Genomic DNA, 23,364 nt, shown 5'->3' with positions numbered 1-23,364 from the left:
TATTTTTGGGGAAACATGTTAGTAATGGAGGCAATTAGAGTTTTTTTTTTTTTTTTGTTCGTTTTTGCGGGACTGTGACATTGCAGTGGTCAGATCGGACACTTTTGACACTTTTTTTGGGACCAGTGACAATTATACAGTGATCAGACCTAAAAAGTAGACATTGATTACTGTATAAATGTCACTGGCAGTGAAGGGGTTAACACTAGGGGGTGATCAAGGGGTTAAGTATGTCCTAGGGAGGTGTCTCTAACTGTGGGGGGAGGGGACATATCGCTGTTCCTGATCACTAGGAACAGCAGATCTCGCTACTTCCCTGACAGAATGGGGATCCGTTTGATTACATTGACAGATCCCTGTTCTGGCTCTCTGTGGAGCGATCGCTGGTGGCCATTGGACATCACGGCCAACAGCCAAGCGCATCGGCTATAGCTATAGCTTTTTAAAATGACCAACATACAACTACAGCGATTTGCGCAGGGAAGCCAATGTGCCTCAGTACAACTGCGTCAGCTGGTCGGCAAGTAGATAAATTACTCGGATGAGGAAAAGGCTTTGCTTGAAACCAGTTGACGAATTGTGCCAATCATTGTGGTTGCTTGCTAACTGCCTTACACCGTACCCCTACCCTGTGCCCCCTCCCCCTTGTTTCTTTACATTGTTATTTTTACTTCCCATTTCTTTAACTACAAGTACATCTAACCTATGCATTCATTTCAGTCTGGTGAATTTCACCCCTATGTACCACATGGTTCTCTTATTTTTCCTGACCATTTATTCATTAACCACTTAAGGACCGCCCCCATGTACATATACTGCGGCAGGGCGGCCCTTAAGTGCAAAATCCTGTACGCGATTCCTTCTTCTGGGTCTGGGGTGCACAGACCCACTCCTGCTGTGATTGGACACAGTGGGAGCCAATCAGTGGGTCCAGCAGACCTGATGTACACTGGGACCCACCGATTTTTCGTGAGGCAGACAGAATGGCGGTCTATGTAAACAAGGCAGATCTCCATTGTGTGACAGGAGAAGACAGAGAACCTGTGTTTCTAATAAGCAGAAACACAGATCTGTCTTACAGTACAAGCTCACCCCCCCCCCCCCCCCAGTTAGGACACATGCCCATGGGACTCATTTAACCCTTTGATCACCCCTGATGTTAACCCTTTCCCTGCCAGTGTCATTAGTACAGTGACCATGCATATTTTTTTAGCACTGATCACTGTATTAGTGTCACTGGTCCCCCAAAAAAGTGTCACTAAGTGTTCGATTTGTCTGCTGCAATGTCGCAGTCCCGCTATAAGTCGCTAATTGCCAACATTACTAGTAAATTGAAAAAAAATATAAAAAATATCCCGTAGTTTGTAGAGGATATAACTTTTGCGCAAACCAATCAATATAAGCTTATTGGGATTTTTTTCTTTACCAAAAAATATGTAGCAGAATACAGATTGACCTAAATTAATGAAGATTTTTTTTTTTTTTTTATTATTATTGTATGTGCTTTATAGCAAAAAGTATTTTTTTTTTTTTCAAAATTGACATTTTTTGTTTTATAGCGCAAAAAAAACAAAAAAACAAAACAAAACAAAAAAACCAAAACAAAAAAACCAAAACAAACAAAAAAAAACAAACAAAAAAAACAAACAAAAAAAACAAACAAAAAAAACAAACAAAAAAAACAAACAAAAAAAACAAACAAAAAAAACAAACAAAAAAAACAAACAAAAAAAACAAACAAAAACAAAACACACAGAGGTGATCAAATACCATCAAAAGAAAGCTCTATTTGTGGAGGGGAAAAAAAAGGATGTCAATTTTATCTATGTACAATGTCGCACAACCTCGCAATTGTCCATTCAAATAAAATAATCAGTGGGTGGCACAGTGGTGTAGTGGTTAGCACTCTCACCTAGCAGTAAGAATGGGTCGCTGGTTTGAACCCCAACCCCAACCACGACACTACCTGCCTGGAGTTTGCCTGTTCTCCCTGTGCCTGCTTGGGTTTTCTCCGGTTTCCTCCCACACTCCAAAGACATGCAGGTAGGTTAATTGGCTTCTGTCCAAAAATTGGCCTTAGTACATGAATGGGGACCTTGGATTGTGGGCTCCTTGAGGGTAGGGACCAATGTGAGTGTGCAATGTACAGGGATAGGGACAATTGTAGACACTCACTCAGGTTGAACTGGATGGACTGGTGTCTTTATTCAACCTTACTAACTATGAAACACTGTGCCAAATCGCAAAAAAATGGCCTCATCGTGAAGGGGATAAAACCTTCCAGGGCTGAAGTGGTTAATGTTCCTTTACTGGATATGTTTTTATTTTTTGTTACAGGGAATGTTGATATTACTTGTATGTTCAAATGTAAAATATTGAATTCTATTTAAAAGAATATACAAAAAAGTTAAAAGACTTGACTTACCCGTCCACAATGTCGATATTTTCCTGTGGGAACACAAAAGACACATTGTGAGGTTCAGAAGAAATTCTGGTGATTGAAACCAAACAAAAAAAAACTAATTTTTTTCCAGAATCAATGAAAAGTTCTGGTGACCCCCCCGGAAGACATTTTGCAGTTTGAGGCCCATAGACATCGGATTTTGTGCCTCTCATTTTATCTCCACAAGTCACTGGGCGTGATGAGTATACAATGTATAGGTGTGATGAGTGTACAATGTATGGGTGTGATGAGTATACAATGTATAGGTGTGATGAGTGTACAATGTATGGGCGTGATGAGTGTACAATGTATGGGCGTGATGAGTGTACAATGTATGGGCGTGATGAGTGTACAATGTATGGGCGTGATGAGTGTACAATGTATGGGTGTGATGAGTGTACAATGTATGGGTGTGATGAGTGTACAGTGTATGGGTGTGATGAGTGTACAATGTATGGATGTGATGAGTGTACAATGTATGGATGTGATGAGTGTACAGTGTAGGGGCGTGATGAGTATACAATGGATGGGCGTGATGAGTGTACGATGGATGGGCGTGATGAGTGTACGATGGATGGGCGTGATGAGTGTACGATGGATGGGCGTGATGAGTGTGTACGATGGATTGGCGTGATGAGTGTACGATGGATGGGCGTGTTGAGTGTGTATGATGTATGGGCGTGATGAGTGTACGATGTATGGGCGTGATGAGTGTACGATGTATGGGCGTGATGAGTGTACAATGTATCAGTGTTTTATATAAAATAAATATAATAAAAAAAAGATAATTTAAATCCCACCCAAAAAAAACTCTTTATCTCCTCCTCTCTCTCTCTCTATTTATCTCTATTTATATACCAACACGCAAGTGTGTTTGAGCTTTGGGGTGCACACCCTAATGCAGGGGGAGGCAACCTCGGCACTCCAGCTGTGGTGAAACTACAAATCACATTGTCGGGGTCTTGCAGTGTCTCATGGGACTCGTAGTTTCACCATAGCTGGAGGGCCGAGGTTGTCTGCCCCTGCTAATGTAAGAAGCTGCATACACCTATGCCAAAGTTCATGGTGTCTGTACAAACGATGGGGAAGTCCAGCGGGGTCTGACTGGAGGTGAAGTTCTGAATTATACTGACTGCTATTCAGGATTTTAAAGTGATTTAAGCTTCAGCTTTTTATAACACAACATGTTCTACTTACCTGCTCCAAGCAGCCCCGATCCTCTTATCAGATCCCCTGTCGGTGCTCATAGTCCCCTCTGACTGGTGCCCCCCAATAGCTTGCTATGGGGTCACTGGTGTGTGTGCTCACTCCTGAGAATCACTCTGTGTGTCCAAAAGACACAGAGACCCAGGGCTTGGCCCTGCCCCCTGCTCCCTCCTCACTGGCTCACTGGCCAATGGCTCCCTCTGCTGTGTCAGCCAATGAGGAGACAGGGACCCGGGACAGCCAAGGCTCTCATGCATTGAATGCCTGAAAGCAAAAATAACCTTCAGCCTTTACAACTGCTTTAATTGAGAGCAAGAATAGAGATGAAATAGTTTCATCAAGGACTGTCATAAATCCATTTTAACCACATCCCGCTCGGCCTATAGCAGAATGACGGCCGGCGGGGGACCAGTTATCCTGACTGGGTGTCATATGATGTCCAGCGGGATAAGCCGCTCGTGCACGCCCCCTGGGGGGGGGCACAGAGCAGTGATTGGTGGTGCGGTGTGTCGCTCTGACACACCGCATCTCTGATCTCAGTAAGGAGCCTATGATGTAGGTTCTTTACCATGTGATCAGCTGTGACCAATCACAGTGGTAACCAGGAAGTGACGGTAATCATGTTTCCTCAGTTCGCTCTGACGGGGTATGAGCAGAGGAGAGACAATCAATGGCTTTCCTGACAGGGGGGTCTGTGTTGATAATCAGTGCATTGATTATCAGTGCAGCCCCCCATCTGAGGTGCCAATCGGTGCTTATCAGAAATGCCAATCAGTGCCCATCACAAATGCCAATCAGTAATGCCTGTCATTGCCACCTATCATTCCCATCAGTGCTGCATGTCAGTGCCCCCCATGAGTCCCGCCCATCAGTGCTGCATATCAGTCCCGCCCATCAGTGCTCAATATTGCCACCTTATCAGTGCCCGTCAATGAAGGAGAAAAAAAAAATATTCAAAAATGTTGGTCTTTTTGTTTAGCAAAAAAAAACAGTAGTGATCAAATACCACCAAAATAAAACCATGTACCGTAAAATAAATCAATTATTTTTCTTTATATATTTTTTAAGATTTTTTTTTTTTTTTTTTTTTAAAGATTTTTTTTTTTTTTGTTTTGCATACTTTCAAATATTTATTAACCCGACACAGCCAATCAAAGCTTTTTCTAAAGGGATTTCTTATTACAGAATGCAGACCAGTATCGGATGCATTTTGATTGGCTGTTATGAGTCCTTCGCTCTGCTTGTTGGGCCACTTGTAATAAATGAATTGGTATCACACTGGTGGCAATGAATATAAAGTCACTCACCTCGGTGCCCGCCATTGGAAATGAAGGTAGGTACGGCTTATCTCACAATCTGTTAAAACAAAATGAAGCAGTAAGACTTCTGAACCCGATATACGTACATACTGGTTTTGCGTGGCACCGCTTGAGTGGAGGTGCGCTTTTGTCACCGCTGTATGCCTGATCAACATATTTGGGGTGCCATGACGCACATCTGTGGATAAATTTCCATCCACAAGGAGGTGTAGAACAATCCAGGTATACATTGTTCTCTGGAACAATGTATATTAAGGTTTTCTATCAATGGAATTGTAGTCATCGTTCATTGGTTTTGTATGGTTCGCATCATTGAAAGCATTTAGTCAGTTTGCTAGTCTATTTGAATGTCAGTGATTGGTTCTTTTCAAGGAAAACACATGTCTGTCTGATTAGCTGTCTGTGAAGACACCACCTTCTTCTGTATTGTTTTGCATTGCTTAACTAACGCTGTTGGAAGGGTTTCTGTGTTGTCAAATCCTTATATGGTCATTCACATCCTATGAGGTCACAAGCTTTGTAAGAGTTGTTTAGCTGTTGGAGGCAAACTCTCCAGGGTGTGGTTTCCTGTTGATATGTAAATAAAAGCAGACGCTCGGATGAGAGGGGTCAGTCATGCTGACCGATTTGAGAACGTAAGGAGGATGGTCATGTCTGCTCATTTGGATGAGTGGGTTGTAAGTAGTGATGGACGAACTTCCGACGGGACGTTTCGCGAACGCGAAACGCGAACGGGCACAAACGTTCGCGAAAACGACCGTTCGCCGCGGGCTCCATTGACTTCAATGGGAGGCGAATTTCGCAAACCTTTAGGTCGAATTTGCGGCCACGGGGTAATTATTAGGGGGTAGCACGTAGTCCCACCACCTGGACAATAGCATAATACATGTATGAGGTGAATTTGGGATCGATAACTACAAGCATTTTTTTTTTATTTGGGAAATTGTTCTGACAATTCAGGACTATGGAGCTAATGAAGGCAATGGAGGAGAGGGAAGGTCAGGGACCAGGGTAGGCAAACAAGAGGGTGCAGGAGATACAGAGCACTGACAGCAGCACCGTAATACAGAGCACTGACATCAGCACCGTGACATACAGCGCTGACAGCAGCTCCGTGACATACAGCGCTGACAGCAGCTCCGTGACATACAGCGCTGACAGCAGCTCCGTGACATACAGCGCTGACAGCAGCACCGTGACATACAGCGCTGACAGCAGCTCCGTGACATACAGCGCTGACAGCAGCTTGACAGCAGCTCCGTGACATACAGCGCTGACAGCAGCTCCGTGACATACAGCACTGACAGCAGCTCCGTGACATACAGCGCTGACAGCAGCTCCGTGACATACAGCGCTGACAGCAGCACCGTGACATACAGCGCTGACAGCAGCTCCGTGACATACAGCGCTGACAGCAGCTCCGTGACATACAGCGCTGACAGCAGCTCCGTGACATACAGCACTGACAGCAGCTCCGTGACATACAGCGCTGACAGCAGCTCCGTGACATACAGCGCTGACAGCAGCACCGTGACATACAGCGCTGACAGCAGCTCCGTGACATACAGCGCTGACAGCAGCTCCGTGACATACAGCGCTGACAGCAGCTCCGTGACATACAGCGCTGACAGCAGCACCGTAAGCAGCCCCAGGAGGAAGTCAGCACAGCACAGGGATGGTGTGATCCCCTCATAATAAGAACCCCCAGGAGGAAGTCAGCACAGCACAGGGATGGTGGGAGCCCCTCATAATAAGAACCCCCAGGAGGAAGTCAGCACAGCACAGGGATGGTGGGAGCCCCTCATAATAAGAACACCCAGGAGGAAGTCAGCACAGCACAGGGATGGTGGGAACCCCTCATAATAAGCAGCCCCAGTAGAAATATGACACCGCTCAACCTCTTCAAAGAGGAGGGTAGGGGCATATAGTACGGTGTGCTTTTTTGGGTCAGGGAAGTGAGCCAAATGAATTAAGAAGGTCTGTGTGCTTGATTCCAAAAATTGTTTATAGACATATACATGGTCTACTGATCACATGTGTTGAATTCCTCCGAGATCCATGCCTCATTCATTTTTAGAAATGTGAGGTAGTTAACACTGTCGTGAGCTAGGCGAGTACGCTTATCGGTCACAATCCCCCCTGCTGCGCTGAACGTCCTTTCGGACAGGACACTGGATGAGGGGCAAGCCAACAGTTCGATTGCAAATTGGGCAAGCTCTGGCCAGAGGTCAAGCCTGCCCACCCAGTAGTCTAGGGGTTCATCACTCCTCAGAGCGTCCACATCGGCCGTTAACCCAATGTAGTCGGACACCTGACGGTCTAGGCGTTCCCTGATGCTGGATCCGGATGACACCTGTCGATGGGTCGGCTGAAAGAATGACCTCATATCCGAAGTCACCAACACATCTTCAAACCGGCCTCTTCTTGCAGGCGCTGTTGGATTGGTACCCGCAAATCCTTCTCTGGGAGTGGGAATTGCTCCTCTGCCAGCGCACGCAAAAGCAGAATGCAGCATTTCTCGAAGCAAGGCCTGGAAGTGCTGCATTCTGACAGCCCTCTGCGACGGCGGTAACATTTCCGCCATTTTGTGTTTGTACCGGGGATCTAAGTACGTTGCCACCCAGTACTGGTCCTTGACCCTCATGCTTTTTATACGGGGGTCCCTATTAAAACACTGGAGCATGAAGGCCCCCATTTGCACTCAAGCGGAAGGTATGTGGTGGTGGTGGTGTTGTTGGTGGTAGTGTCTTTGGGGGTGCACATAGCAGAGAGTGAAGAAGAGGGTGCAGATCGAGAGGATGAGGAGGGTGCAGAAGAATAAGGCTGAGTGAGCCACTCAACCAAGTCTGGTGCGTCCTTTAAAGTAATTGAACGCACCTTCTGCAACTTCCCACTTTGGCTCAAGGCTGTTGCTCCTGCCCTACCCCTACCACCCCTGCGGAAGGGCCTGCCTCTTCCTCTGCCTGTCATTTTTTAAATCACCCTGTGACAAAACTCTTAGTCCCTATACCGCTGAAGGACTGCTGCAGTATAGGGCAGCGGTCAGCAGTAGTGCACGTCAACCCTATGTATTGTGGACCGATAGCGGTCCTTACAGAACAGCAGACTGTACTGCACTCAGGCCTATGTACCGTAGCACCCTATACCAAGTTACCAGTCCTTATAAAAACTTTTGTGGACCAAGCAGGTTGTGTGTTAGTGATTAGCAGACTGTACGTCAGTCCCTATACCAATGAAGGACTGCTGCAGTATAGGGCAGCGGTCAGCAGTAGTGCACGGCAACCCTATGTATTGTGGACCGATAGCGGTCCTTACAGAACAGCAGACTGTACTGCACTCAGGCCTATGTACCGTAGCACCCTATACCAAGTTACCAGTCCTTATAAGAACTTTTGTGGACCAAGCAGGTTGTGTGTTAGTGATTAGCAGACTGTACGTCAGTCCCTATACCAATGAAGGACTGCTGCAGTATAGGGCAGCGGTCAGCAGTAGTGCACGTCAACCCTATGTATTGTGGACCGATAGCGGTCCTTACAGAACAGCAGACTGTACTGCACTCAGGCCTATGTACCGTAGCACCCTATACCAAGTTACCAGTCCTTATAAAAACTTTTGTGGACCAAGCAGGTTGTGTGTTAGTGATTAGCAGACTGTACGTCAGTCCCTATACCAATGAAGGACTGCTGCAGTATAGGGCAGCGGTCAGCAGTAGTGCACGGCAACCCTATGTATTGTGGACCGATAGCGGTCCTTACAGAACAGCAGACTGTAACGCACTCAGGCCTATGTACCGTAGCACCCTATACCAAGTTACCAGTCCTTATAAGAACTTTTGTGGACCAAGCAGGTTGTGTGTTAGTGATTAGCAGACTGTACGTCAGTCCCTATACCAATGAAGGACTGCTGCAGTATAGGGCAGCGGTCAGCAGTAGTGCACGGCAACCCTATGTATTGTGGACCGATAGCGGTCCTTACAGAACAGCAGACTGTACTGCACTCAGGCCTATGTACCGTAGCACCCTATACCAAGTTACCAGTCCTTATAAGAACTTTTGTGGACCAAGCAGGTTGTGTGTTAGTGTTTAGCAGACTGTGCGTCAGTCCCTATACCGCTGAAGGACTGCTGCAGTATAGGGCAGCGGTCAGCAGTAGTGCACGGCAACCCTATGTATTGTGGACCGATAGCGGTCCTTACAGAACAGCAGACTGTACTGCACTCAGGCCTATGTACCGTAGCACCCTATACCAAGTTACCAGTCCTTATAAGAACTTTTGTGGACCAAGCAGGTTGTGTGTTAGTGTTTAGCAGACTGTGCGTCAGTCCCTATACCGCTGAAGGACTGCTGCAGTATAGGGCAGCGGTCAGCAGTAGTGCACGGCAACCCTATGTATTGTGGACCGATAGCGGTCCTTACAGAACAGCAGACTGTAACGCACTCAGGCCTATGTACCGTAGCACCCTATACCAAGTTACCAGTCCTTATAAGAACTTTTGTGGACCAAGCAGGTTGTGTGTTAGTGATTAGCAGACTGTACGTCAGTCCCTATACCAATGAAGGACTGCTGCAGTATAGGGCAGCGGTCAGCAGTAGTGCACGGCAACCCTATGTATTGTGGACCGATAGCGGTCCTTACAGAACAGCAGACTGTAACGCACTCAGGCCTATGTACCGTAGCACCCTATACCAAGTTACCAGTCCTTATAAGAACTTTTGTGGACCAAGCAGGTTGTGTATTAGTGTTTAGCAGACTGTGCGTCAGTCCCTATACCGCTGAAGGACTGCTGCAGTATAGGGCAGCGGTCAGCAGTAGTGCACGGCAACCCTATGTATTGTGGACCGATAGCAGTCCTTACAGAACAGCAGACTGTACTGCACTCAGGCCTATGTACCGTAGCACCCTATACCAAGTTACCAGTCCTTATAAGAACTTTTGTGGACCAAGCAGGTTGTGTGTTAGTGTTTAGCAGACTGTGCGTCAGTCCCTATACCGCTGAAGGACTGCTGCAGTATAGGGCAGCGGTCAGCAGTAGTGCACGTCAACCCTATGTATTGTGGACCGATAGCGGTCCTTACAGAACAGCAGACTGTAACGCACTCAGGCCTATGTACCGTAGCACCCTATACCAAGTTACCAGTCCTTATAAGAACTTTTGTGGACCAAGCAGGTTGTGTATTAGTGTTTAGCAGACTGTGCGTCAGTCCCTATACCGCTGAAGGACTGCTGCAGTATAGGGCAGCGGTCAGCAGTAGTGCACGGCAACCCTATCTATTGTGGACCGATAGCGGTCCTTACAGAACAGCAGACTGTACCGCACCCAAGCCTATGTACCGTAGCACCCTAGACAGACCAAGTTACCAGTCCTGATAAAGAGCTTTGTGGAACAAGTGAGTTGTGAATGATTAGCAGACTGCAGCAGAAGGGCAGCAGTCAAGTATAATATTCTTTCTATATTTGGAAGAAAGAATATTATACGTGTACAAGCCTATTACCGTACCACTGATACCAGTCCTGAAAAGAACCTTTGTGGAACTAATAGTAACAGCAAGTCTTTAAAATTATCCTCACTGCCTGACACACTGCTTCCTGCCTGTCCCTATACAAATTGGCAAAAAAGAGTAGGCTGGAACGATTAGCTGGAACAGCTCTTTTGTGGACCTGATAGTAACAGCTAATGATGATGATGATGATGATGATGAAGAAAGACTAATCTGGCTGAGCTGTCCCTAAAATAGCAGCATACAGCGCTCTGTCCCTTTATCTAAACTGACAAAAGAAACTCAGGCTGCTGACCTAACACCTATACCAGTCCTGAAAAGAACTTTTGTGTACCAAATAGCTAGCGTTTTCTCTGTCCCTACTCCACACAGGATCCTTTCCCTACAGTGACAGAAGAAAGAATGTAAAATGGCCACCGGATCGGGTGTATTTATAGGTTAGGGGGAATGTCCAAGTGTCCATGAGCTGTCATGTCTCAATTGGTTGTCCTGTAACACATGATAAACGTGTCACGAAAGGTTAAAGTTCTTGTATACATTAAACACGTAAGTCCGCCGGGGCGAACGACGGAAAAAGGCGTTCGAACCCGCGGACGGCGAAAGTCGGAAATTCGCCGCGAAACGACCGCCGGGCGAACCGTTCGGCCATCACTAGTTGTAAGGTAAAGTATTATATGGTCATTCACATCCTATGAGGTCACAAGCTTTGTAAGAGGTGTTTAGCTGTTGGAGGCAAACTCTCCAGGGTGTGGTTTCCTGTTGATATGTAAATAAAAGCAGACGCTCGGATGAGAGGGGTCAGTCATGCTGACCGATTTGAGAACGTAAGGAGGATGGTCATGTCTGCTCATTTGGATGAGTGGGTTGTAAGGTAAAGTATTATATCATTAAGACGGAAATGTTGTTGTTATTATTAGAAACAGGAGATTTGGCTGTGCGCTCTGCGTACGGCCAAATTTTGCTGACAATACTCATAGCTAATAATCACAGAAATTAATATCAAATATATACTTTTTGCTATAGACCATGTGACTAGACAATTATACTATTAAACTGATAAATCAATTAAATCAAATTGGATCACCTGAGCTCTCAAATGTTGTGAACACAATCAAACCTTAACTCACACATGTGATTATGTGAGGTGCAGAGAAATACATCTATGTGCAAAAATGTGTATAACATCAATAAATGCGTAAACTAGAAAATATATATCAATCATATGTGAATAATGACATATGTCCATATTAATATATGCATGTAGCCAAATACATAAATAAATATATTTCACTTCCTTGTTATCTCTCACCAAGACTATTGCAACTCCCTTCTCATTGGCCTGCCTCTTCATAGGCTGCTCCCCTCTTCAGTCTATCATGAATCATGCTGCCAGACTTATACACCTTACCAACCGCTCAGTGTCTGCCAACCCTCTCCTCCAATCCCTACACTGGTCTCCATTCCATGTCTGCCAACCCTCTCCTCCAATCCCTACACTGGTCTCCATTCAGTGTCTGTTAACCCTCTCCTCCAATCCCTACACTGGTCTCCATTCCATGTCTGCCAACCCTCTCCTCCAATCCCTACACTGGTCTCCATTCAGTGTCTGCCAACCCTCTCCTCCAATCCCTACACTGGTCTCCATTCAGTATCTGCCAACCCTCTCCTCCAATCCCTACAATGGTCTCCATTCAGTGTCTGCCAGCCCTCTCCTCCAATCCCTACACTGGTCTCCATTCCATGTCTGCCAACCCTCTCCTCCAATCCCTACACTGGTCTCCATTCAGTGTCTGCCAACCCTCTCCTCCAATCCCTACACTGGTCTCCATTCCATGTCTGCCAACCCTCTCCTCCAATCCCTACACTGGTCTCCATTCCATGTCTGCCAACCCTCTCCTCCAATCCCTACACTGGTCTCCATTCAGTGTCTGCCAACCCTCTCCTCCAATCCCTACACTGGTCTCCATTCAGTGTCTGCCAACCCTCTCCTCCAATCCCTACACTGGTCTCCATTCCGTGTCTGCCAACCCTCTGCTCCAATCACCCAGCGAATTAAATTCAAAATACTAACCTCAACATACAAAGCCATTCACAACTCTGCCCCGAGATACATCACCAATCTTGTCTCCAAATATCACCCAAACCATCCTCTCCGCTCTTCTCAAGACCTCCTACTCTCAAGCTCCCTCGTCTCCTCCTCCTGTATACCAAAGGAATATATATTGTATGCTTTGGCATATAACACACACCTTTTCCCCCTGAAAACACAGGGTAAACAGTGCCTGCATGTTATACGCCAATACTCATGTTTTACCAACGGGGGCAGGAATGGGATGGTCCGTTCCAGAAGCCACCCATTGGGGGAGTGTTAAGCCGGCCGTCCCGCCTCTCCTGGCTCTGGGACAGCACTGCCGGTATAGTTTAAAGTTGAGAAAAAAAAAATCACTTGCCTGCCCCTTCTCCTACACCGCTCCTCCCGCGTCATTGTAAATATCTCACTAGCTTTTTTTTCTGGCTGCTCCCCTCCTCCCCTGAGTGTAGCTTTAGATTGGAGGATGAGACTGGTCACATGACCATCTATGAAACAGCAGAGGAGAGCAGTCATGTGACCAGGTCGGTGGAAAAAAACTGAGCTATTGAGATAAATGGAAGCTTCATTTTACAATAGGAGTGACACAGGAGGAGCAGTGTGGAAGGGGCCGGTAGTGATTTTTTTTTCTTAACTGTAGAGTATGCTGGTAGTGTAGGGAGGGTGGTGGTATACTGGATGGGGGGTGTGTATGATGGATGGGGGCTGTATAATGGATGGTAGTTGTGTACTGAGGAGGGGGCTGTATAATGGATGGCAGTTGTGTACTGGGAAGGGGGCTGTGTACCGGATGAGGGGGCTTTGTACTGGATGGGGGCTGTATAAAAAGATGGAAGCCCCAAATGTGTTTATCCTCAGAAGGCCATGTGGGCAGTTAGTGCACATAGAGAAGACCATAGGGGAAGATGATGCACTAAAAGAAATCCAGATAAGCCCAGCCAAAGTGCAGGCATGCGGGCAGTTATTGCACATAGAGAAGGCCATATGGGGAGTTGGTGCACTTAGAGAAGGCCACGCGGGCAGTTATTGCACAAAGAGAAGGCCATACGGGCAGCTTAGAAAAGGCCATGCGGGCAGTTAGTGCACTTAGGGAAGGCCATGCGGGCAGTTAGTGCACTTAGGGAAGGCCATGCGGGCAGTTAGTGCACTTAGGGAAGGCCATGCGGGCAGTTAGTGCACTTAGGGACGGCCATGCGGGAGGTTAGTGCACTTAGGGACGCCCATGCGGGAGGTTAGTGCACTTAGGGATGGCCATGCGGGCAGTTGGTGCACTTAGAGAAGGCCATGCAAGACAAGTTCTGGGCACACACCCTAAAGACAAAATTCAGACGCTTGGTTGGCCAACAATCGTACCATGTGTACGAGGCTTTAGAATATGATTTCAAAAGAAGATAAAATTAGATGTAGACATGTGGAGACAACTTTTAAAACACCCATTTAGTGAAGTATGATCAAGTCAGAGAATACAGAAAAATAATCCAAGATTAGGGAAAGAAAACCAAAGTAATTTATGGTAACATAGAAATTTAGCTATGAGTTCCCGGAAAACAGAAAAAAAATAAAATGGAAGCGGTGGTCACAGTTGGTGCAGTTCTGACTACAGACTTCCACCTCAAAAGAAGAAGACGGTCTTGGTATGAGAAATCTAGTACTGGGGAACTAGTAAAAAAAAAAAAATAATATATAAATGTGTGAGGACAATAGAATAACAGGGCCAAAATAAAGACTAAAAATGCCTCCTCAGATAGGACATTCTGATGACATAACAAGGTTTGGCTTAGGAGGGACAACCGTGCCCATAAAAGTTAATGGTCCCATGTAAATTACAGGAGCGATAATTACCTCACTGGTTTGTTTCAGAAGAAGCTCCTCTTGGTTTTAGCAGCAGAAATCAGAGTTCAAATGCAAGTCTTAGCAAAAGCAGAAGATGTTCTCTTTGTATGGAGAGGGAGGCCTTTTATATAAGGCTCTGTTATAATCTGAATGATCTGCATTCCTTTCTGATGTAGAGTTCTCATATGTAAATCAACCGAAAAACTGAAGTTAAACTGGTTAAACCAGGTAAGTGTGAAAATAACTTTTTTTCCTGCCTTGTACTTCTCCATCAAATACATTTTCAGCAAGAAAAAAATAAAATAAAAACAACCACTTTTTTTTTTTTTTTTTTTTTTTTTTTTTTTAGTACAGGTGATTCTGGCACTCCACTCCTACATGTAAAAATCATAATTATTTTTGTTAGAAAATTACTTAGAAGCCCCAAACATAATTATATGTATATAATTCTATAATTATCTCAGACACCCTATACCAGGGATATGCAATTAGCGGACCTCCAGCTGTTGCAAAACTACAAGTCCCATCATGCCTCTTCCTCTGGGTGTCAGGCTTGTGGCTGTCAGAGTCTTGCTATGCCTCATGGAACTTATAGTTCTGCAACAGTTGGAGGGCCGCTAATTGCATATCCCTGCCCTAGAGAATAAAATAGCGGTCATTGCAACTGTTTATCTCACACGGTATTTGTGCAACAATTCTTCAAACATTTATTTTTGGGGAAAAAAAAAACAGTTTCATCATTTAAAAATTAATACAACAGTAAAGTTAGCCTGATTTTTTTTTTTTTTTAATATATAATGTGATGTTACGCTGAGTAAATAGATACCCAACATGTCATGCTTTAAAATTGCGCACACTTGTGGAATGACGCCAAACTTCAGTACTTCAAAATCTCCATAGGCGACATTTAAATTTTTTGTAGTGCCGTCTCCTGAAAAGCACGCGCTATGTTTTTATAAAGTTAAGGTTACACCTGAACTGCAGTTTGGTTTGGGTGAAATTGTCTAAATTTGGACTTCAGCATCAGTCTGACTGGACTATGGGATGTCTATCCTGGCCACAGGGGGCACTGTCTCTTCTGGCAGGCATGGAGCTACAGTCTGGTTGGGTGCTTTAAGATTACTCTCTTTCGGAGCCCGCCCAATGGGAGTGGCGCTCTTGCTGTGTTTTCTGGGAGAAGGTACTTAAGATGCGGATGTCACATAGTTCGGGGTTCAGGTCCAGAAGGATGTGCTGACTTCATGGTCCTGGTCCTCCTGACCAGCCCCCAGGAAGTCTATGGCCTGGGGTGTGGATCCACCCGACTTTATGTCTCGGGCTGGCTAGCCTGAGGCAGGAAAACTAAAGGAGGATTCTGAGGTAGGTGCCGTCTCTGGTTTGGGAGAGACCCATTAGCTTCATAGCATTCCAGGGGAGAAGACCACATACGGGTTGGTTTCTTAGCAGGAGCCTGGAAGGGCTGAAGTACCAAAGTGAATCCAGTCTTGTGGATATTGCCAAGCTGGCTGAAAGATCCAGGAATCACACGAGTGTTCTACAAGTTTAGTTTTCCTACATGTTCTACAACAACGTCTGTGGCAGAGACTTGTTCCTGAGTAAAGCACCTTGTTGGCTGCTAGGCTTTGTGAGAGAGGAACTGTCCAACCTGAGTGAACATCCAGTTGTGTACTGTGTACATTGCAGGCCTCCTCTCAAACCACCATCCAGAGCACTGTGTACATTACAGGCCACCCCTAAGACCACCATCCAGAGCACTGTGTACATTACAGGCCACCCCTAAGACCACCATCCAGAGCACTGTGTACATTAAAGGCCTCCAGTCTGTACAATCCCCTCAGTCTGCACACACCCCCAGTTTTTACAATTCCCTCTCCCCCTGTCTGTACAATCCCCCCAGTCTGCACACCCCCCCCCCCCCCATCAGCATAATGCTTCCCCGTTTGCACAATCCCCCCCCCCCCCCCCAGTCTGCACAAAATCAGAAGGAAAAGAGTCAAAGCAAAGAGATCCGGTGAGAGAGGAGGGTTGTTCACAGAGAAGATGGCTCACTCACCAATTATACCTCCCCTCTCAGGTAGGCTGAACACAGTGCATGCATTGCAAGCAGGAGGCTGGAGTGTGGGTGGAGTTTGGCAGAAATTTTTTTTAGGTGGAGTGTCAGATTGAGAGAGGATCTAGGAAGTGTTGATGGGACAGGCAACAGAGGCAATACAGCCCGACTCTCGGGTGGCTGGCCGGAGCTAAAATCCAGAGGAAAGCAGAAGAGATCACCGCCTAGGACTGAGCAGCCAACAATTGAAAATAGTGCCATGGCTGCTGTGGTGGAAGTGGCGCCACCAATCTGGGGACAAAACCTGGGACAGATTTGGTTCGGGGACAGTTTCCTCAATCTGGGGACTGTCTCCGAAAAATGGGGAAGTCTGGTCACCCTAGATTAGGGAGAGATTCGATAGATGGATTGCTAAACAAACTGTACTTTAGTTCTGTGGATTGCAGCAGTGGGGTAAACTATCCATTGGGTTGGCCAATGAAATAAAGTTACATCACGGTCCCACAGCGAGTGGGACTGGAGGAGTTTTAGTATATACTGTATGACTCAGAGGCGTAACTAGAACCCTCAGGACTCCCGATGCAAGAAACAATGATAGACCCCCCCTTCCATCCGAGCTGCTGGCTTCCAGTTTTGGAAGGGCATCCATGGACATCCTCCCAGAACCCTGCCTCCCACGTGTCCCCTGGGATGTGCATCCAGCGCAATCACATTGGCTCTCACTATGTAATCAGCTGAGCACATGTAAACAGAGTTGCTGGTTATCGGCAGCCCTTTCCTCACATGCTGTGTCTGTGTGAGGAAAGGAGCGACAACAATGTCAGTAAATTGTTTACACTGATAATTAGTGCCCTGATCATCAGTGCCACCCGTCATCAGTGCCAACCGTCAGCGCTAATCAATGCTGCCTATCAATGCCCATCAATGCCACGTATTAGTGCTCATCAATGCTGCCTATCAACGCTCATCAGTGCCACCTATCAGTGCTCATCAAGGCTGCCCATCAGCGCTCATCAAGGCTGCCCATCAGCGCTCATCAAGGCTGCCTATTAGTGTTACTTATCAGTGCTCATCAATGCCACCTATCAGTGCCACCTATCAGTGCACATCAATGCCGCTTATCAATGCTGCCTATTAGTGCTCATCAGTGCCACCTATCATCGCTCATCAATGCTGCCTATCAGTGCCCATAGGTGCCACCTCAATGATGTCTATCAGTGCTGCCTATCAGTGCTCAATGCCCATCAGTGACACCTATCAGCGTTCATCAATGCCATGTATCAGTGTCTCCTTATCAGTGGCCATCAGTGCTCATCGGTCCCAACTATCAGTGCTCATCGGTCCCGCCTATCAGTGCTCATCGGCCCCGCCTATCAGTGCTCATTAATCATACCCATTAGTGCTCATCAATCCCACCTATCATTGCCCATCAGTGCCAGCTATCAGTGATCACCAATGCAGCCTATCCATGCCTATTAGTGCCTTCTATCAGTGCTCACTATCAGTGCCATTTATCAGTGCTCATCAATCCCGCCTATTAGTGCTCAATCTCACCTATCAGTGCTCATTAGTGCCACCTATCAGTGTCCATCAATCCCACCTATCAGTACTCATCAATATAAGAGACAAAGAACAGTGCCCTCTAATTTAGAGGGTGCTGTTATTTGTCTCTTATATGTTCCAGAGTCTCTAACTTTTTGAACTGGCAGCCTCCTAAAAGACAGCACACGATTCTCCTTACATGGACATATTGTGATATCTATGGACTTTAATGCCCAGTTTGATTACCCAGCCCACCCCTATTGTTGTCAGTAATATATAGCCACATCCAGTGTGTGCCATATTACCCCATTGTTTGTATGCTGTGCTCATCAATCCCACCTATCAGTGCCCATCAATCCAACCTATCCAGTGTTCATGAATGCCCCCAGGATGAGAGAGGAGACAGCCGGTCTGCTCCTTCTCCCCCCCCCCCCCCCCCGCCGCTCTACTCCTGTGTGTGCTTTGTGGGAAGTCAAGTGTAAAGCTAATGAGCTCACACTTCCGGGGGCACATAGACAGAAGGAGAGCGGTGGGGGGGGGGGGGAGAATGAGCAGTCCGTCTGTCTCCTCTCTCATCCAGTGCAAGAGAGGACGAAGGAGGAGGGAGGAAGGGAGACAGTATTTGATAGAACACCAGCTCTAAGCTGTACGAGATCCGCTCTCAGCTCAGAGTCGTGTGACTAGTAACCCCGCTGCCCCCCCCCCCCCCCCCCAACAATGGCGGAATGCTAAGGCCTGGTCGCAAAGTGCAACTGTTGCAACCCCGGTAGTTCCGCCACGGTTATGAGTGACAAATGACAGAAGACGTATGTATTTCTTCTGCTCCTCGGCTCCATTTTGCTGCCTATAATAAAATAACATTCATTCTGAAGAGAAAATATCCCAAAGAACTTTTATTTTTACCCAATTCAAACAGAACAAATGTACAGGCTGATTCACTGGACCAATGGCTTTGTATATTTTTCATTATAAATAGATCCCAATGTGTATCCTAACCCAAGAGCAAAATTGTAATACAATTCATCTTATCAGTACTTACATGTAATGAATGCATTCCTTTTCTTTTATTCTCCATTACTTTGAGTGTTTCTTATGCCGCGTACACACGACCGGACTTTCCGGCAGACTAGGTCCGATGGGATCAGTCCGTCGGACAATACGATCGTGTGTGGGCTAGTCCGATCGTTTTTCGAGGGGGGGGGGGGGATTAGACAGACCTGGAAATAAAACATGTTTCAAATCTTTCTGAGGGACTGGAGTCCGGTCAAAAAATCCGTTCGTCTGTGTGCTGGTCCGACAGACCAAATACGACGCAAGGTCAGCTATTGGCAACTGGCTATTGAACTTGCTTGTTTAGTCCCGTCTTGCATTCAAAACAAACGGACTTTCGAAGGACTTAGTCCGTTTCATGTGTGGCCAAGTCCGTTCGTTCAGAAAGTCCATCGGACCTCCGCTGAAAGTCCGTCGGGAAGACCATCGGACCTAGTCCGTCAAAGTCCGGTCATGTGTATGCGGCATTACAGTAACACATAGTTAAAAAAGACAGGTGAGGTCGAAAAAGACACATCAAAGTCCATCAAGTCCAACCTATTCACACATTTCTTTCCCTATGGAGGCAACGCTCACTGACTCTACTGTATCCATGGAGGATCAGTGTTGTCACCCTGAGACAGGAAGTGTTCCCACGATGCCACTTGTCAGCTCTCCTCCGAAGAGTCCTCCCCGGTCACTTCCACGAGCCGCGGCGCCTCTCCAAGCCGAGAGCACACCCGGACACCTTGAATCCTCCCTCAGTTACTGCGCCTCGGACCAGCAGGTTCCGAGACTCAGGAACAGACGGATCCCTACCCCAGACCAGGCTGGTCTATTAGGGCCTCTAACAGGAACATGTTGTGGGATGTCGAACACCCCATGACCGGGACCCCTCACGGGGCTACCCTGGTCCTGGAACCAGAACAGACCCCACGGGCCTCAAGAACTCCTCTCTCCTAAACAGGTGACCCACCCATCTTAAGTACCCCTTCCCAGACTCCCCAGAGGGGCTCGGCACTCCCACTGATTGGTTCCGAGAAGGTTGATACTCAAAACGTCCAACCAGGCCTGGTTCTGGCCTGTCATGTGCACCTCAGTGCTCACATGACCAGACAGAACTTCCAACACAGCCCGGCCAGACTGATGTCAAGGCCAACCTACGTAATTAACCCTCAGAATCCCACTACTGTTCTGAAGCAAAAACTAAATTTACATGTGTATGACATTTTGTCCAAAATGTCATCTGCTACAAATATAAAGATCTTTATATCACTAGGGGGATCACCAGCAGGAGGAATGAGGTCCTGATTGCTCTATATAGATCTTTATATCCCTAGAGGGATCAACAGCAGGAAGAAGGAGGTCCTGATTCCTCTATATAGATCTTTATATCACTAGAGGGGTCACCAGCAGGAGGAAGGAGGTCCTGATTCCTCTATATAGATCTTTATATCACTAGAGGGATCAACAGCAGGAGGAAGGAGGTCCTGATTCCTCTATATAGATCTTTATATCACTAGAGGGGTCACCATCAGGAGGAAGGAGGTCCTGATTCCTCTATATAGATCTTTATATCACTAGAGGGATCAACAGCAGGAGGAAGGAGGTCCTGATTCCTCTATATAGATCTTTATATCACTAGAGGGGTCACCAGCAGCAGGAAGGAGGTCCTGATTCCCCTATATAGATCTTTATATAAAGCCTCAGTGATGAAGTCAGGTGGACTCATTTCATGGGGAGTTTCCCCATTTCTTCACAATGTCTGTTGGAATAATTATTATTATTTTTTTTAATATATATATCCGTAATATAAATCTACATACCCATCAGTCAACAGTTTCAATTTTTTTTTTCTTAGTTTTGTGTTATTCTTAATGAAGGATTACAAATTGCGATCTTTCAGTTTCATAGACTTGTTTGTCGTTCCTGAGAAAAGAGAAATCACTTTTCTTGTCACATTTCTTGGTAAGTAAAAGTCTGTTATGTGGTTTGGCAGGAATGCATCTCAGTGAGCTAAGAATCATTGACATTGATTGATCATTTCATACACAGGCAAGAAATGACTGAGAGTAATGCCCGGAGTAATGCCCGGAGAAGGCATTATATTTCCAAGTAAACAATGATTTTGTGATTATTAAACAGATATGACAAAATGTTTTGATTGTATATTTATCAGACTAAAAAGGGCCAAATAAAAGCATTTTTTTTATTACTATTTAAAGAGCAAAACCAATGTAGCGCCGGTACTCCTGAAGAGTACACACCATGTTTGTAAATTTAGTTTTTCCTAAGACTATAGTTTGGTCTTGGGGTTAATTTCACTAAATTGTGGTTCTGGCATCAGTTTGGCTGGGCTATACTATGTTCTGCCTGGTCATAGGTGTAGTTAGAACCTTTGACAGGCATTGGAATGCAGTCTGATTGGACTCATTGGGTACCAATCTCTCTCTCAGAGCCAATCAGTGGGTGTGTTGTCTCGCTGTGTATTCCGGGAGAGGGTACTTAAGGTGTTGAAGTCACATGGTTCTGGGTTTCCGGTCCAGAAGTATGTTCTGACTCCACGGTCCTGGTCCTCCTGACCAGACCCCAGAGGCCCTCATGACCTGGGGTGTGGATTCATCCGTTTCCGAGTCTTGGAGCTGGCTAGTCCGAGGCACAGTAACTGGAAGGAGGATTCTAAAGTGGTCTGGTGCCGTCTCGGTTTTGGAGATGCCCAGCAACTCAACATGCAACCAAGGGAGGACTCTTCAGAAGAGGGCCATGCACGAGGCTGGCTGCTCGGTAAGAGGCTGAAAGCTGAGCTGTATGGACACTAATTGAATCCGCATTTCTTACGGTATCGCCGGACCGGCTGCAAGATACTGGTACTGTAAGAAAGTTCCTAATTTCATCCTTCGGTTACAACTAAGTTCCTGTGAGAGACTTTGTGTTCGTCTAAAGTTTTACAACCAAGTCTGTGGCAGAGACTTTGGCAAGATTTATCCGACAGTGGAAATATCCAGTTGCGGGTGGCTATTCCCTGGATTACCTGAGGAGTAAGGATGAGCCGAACACCCCCCCCCCCCCCCCCCCGTTCAGTTCGCACCAGAACCTGCGAACAGACCTAAACTTTCTGTGAACTTTAGAACCCTATTAAAGTCTATGGGACTCGAACGTTCAAAATCTAAAGTGCTAATTTTGAAGGCTTATATGCAAGTTATTGTCATAAAAAGTGTTTGGGGACCCGGGTCCTGCCCCAGGGGACATGTATCAATGCAAAAAAAAAAGTTTTAAAAACTGACGTTTTTTTCAGGAGCAGTGATTTTAATAATGCTTAAAGTGAAACAATAAAAGTGTAATATTCCTTTAAATTTTGTACCTGGGGGGTGTGTATATAGTATGACTGAAGGGGCACATTTTTCCCGTGCTTAGAACTGTCTCTGCCGGAAAAAAAAGTAATTTAAAATCATTTGCGGCTATAAATGAATTGTCGGCTCCCCGTAATACAGAGAACACTCATTGAAAGCCATTGATAAAAAAAAAAAAGCGTGGGGTTCCCCCAAATTCAATTACCAGGCCCTTCGGGTCTGGTATGGATATTACGGGGAACCCTGCATCAAATAAAAAAAAAAAAAAATGATATGGGATTTCCCCCCCCAAATATCCATACCAGACCCATACTTTTTCCTCAGTTTAGGCCGATACCTATTCTTCTACTTTTTTTTTTTCAAAAAATAAAAAATCACAATAAGCAATTATTGATTGGTTTGCGCAAAATTTATAGCGTTTACAACATAGGGGATAGTTTTATGGCATAAAATTTGGTAATGGCGGCGATCAGCGATTTTTTTATTGTGACTGAAACATTATGGCGGACACATCGGACATTTTTGACACATTTTTGGGACCATTGTCATTGTCCAATCACAGGGAGCAGAGATCAGTGTCACTTGTTGCTAGGAAGAACAGGGGGATGCTGTTTACATCGGCATCTCCCCCGTTCAGCCTCCCCGTGAAATGATTGCCGGTATCGAGTCCACGGGACTCGTGACCGGACTCAGGGGGGTCCCGACCGACGCGCACGCAATGGCAGGGCGGCACTTTCAAATGGACGTACCTGTACGCCAATTTGCCTGCCCGTGCCAGTCTGCCGACGTACATCATCGTGCGCCGGTCGGGAAGTGGTTAATATGTAAAATGTTTCAGTTTGTTTAGTTAAGATAAGTTCTTTATTATTGCAGTACTTCTTGATTAGAATATTAATAAGATACATATTTAGTATTTGATTCAGATATTTAAGTTATCTTATATTGATCAAGTTAAAATGATTCTTATTTCAGCTACTCACATAGTTTAGCCCACTCCTTAGGAAT

General features: G+C 45.9%; 1 protein-coding gene across 1 annotated transcript in view; it reads right to left on the bottom strand.

Moving 5' to 3' along the window:
- The window catches only part of LOC143957720 (cytosolic phospholipase A2 gamma-like), a 99,245-nt gene extending 84,763 nt beyond the window's left edge, over positions 1-14,482 (bottom strand). Inside the window, exons 1-3 of the mRNA XM_077467419.1 lie at positions 14,398-14,482; positions 4,957-5,005; positions 2,426-2,448 (exon numbers count right to left, since the gene is read on the bottom strand). Of these exons, the coding sequence (XP_077323545.1) occupies positions 2,426-2,448; positions 4,957-4,971 (38 nt within the window). The 5' untranslated portion in view covers positions 4,972-5,005; positions 14,398-14,482. The remainder of the gene's footprint in view (positions 1-2,425; positions 2,449-4,956; positions 5,006-14,397) is intronic.
- Positions 14,483-23,364: the final 8,882 nt, after the last annotated feature.

This window comes from Lithobates pipiens, unplaced genomic scaffold (genome assembly GCF_037356315.1).
Source record: "Lithobates pipiens isolate NorthernLeopardFrog02 unplaced genomic scaffold, aLitPip1_a1.2 Scaffold_55, whole genome shotgun sequence".
Taxonomy (NCBI): domain Eukaryota; kingdom Metazoa; phylum Chordata; class Amphibia; order Anura; family Ranidae; genus Lithobates; species Lithobates pipiens.
Note: the sequence above shows the minus strand (reverse complement) of the source record. Positions and strands in the feature narration are given on the sequence as shown.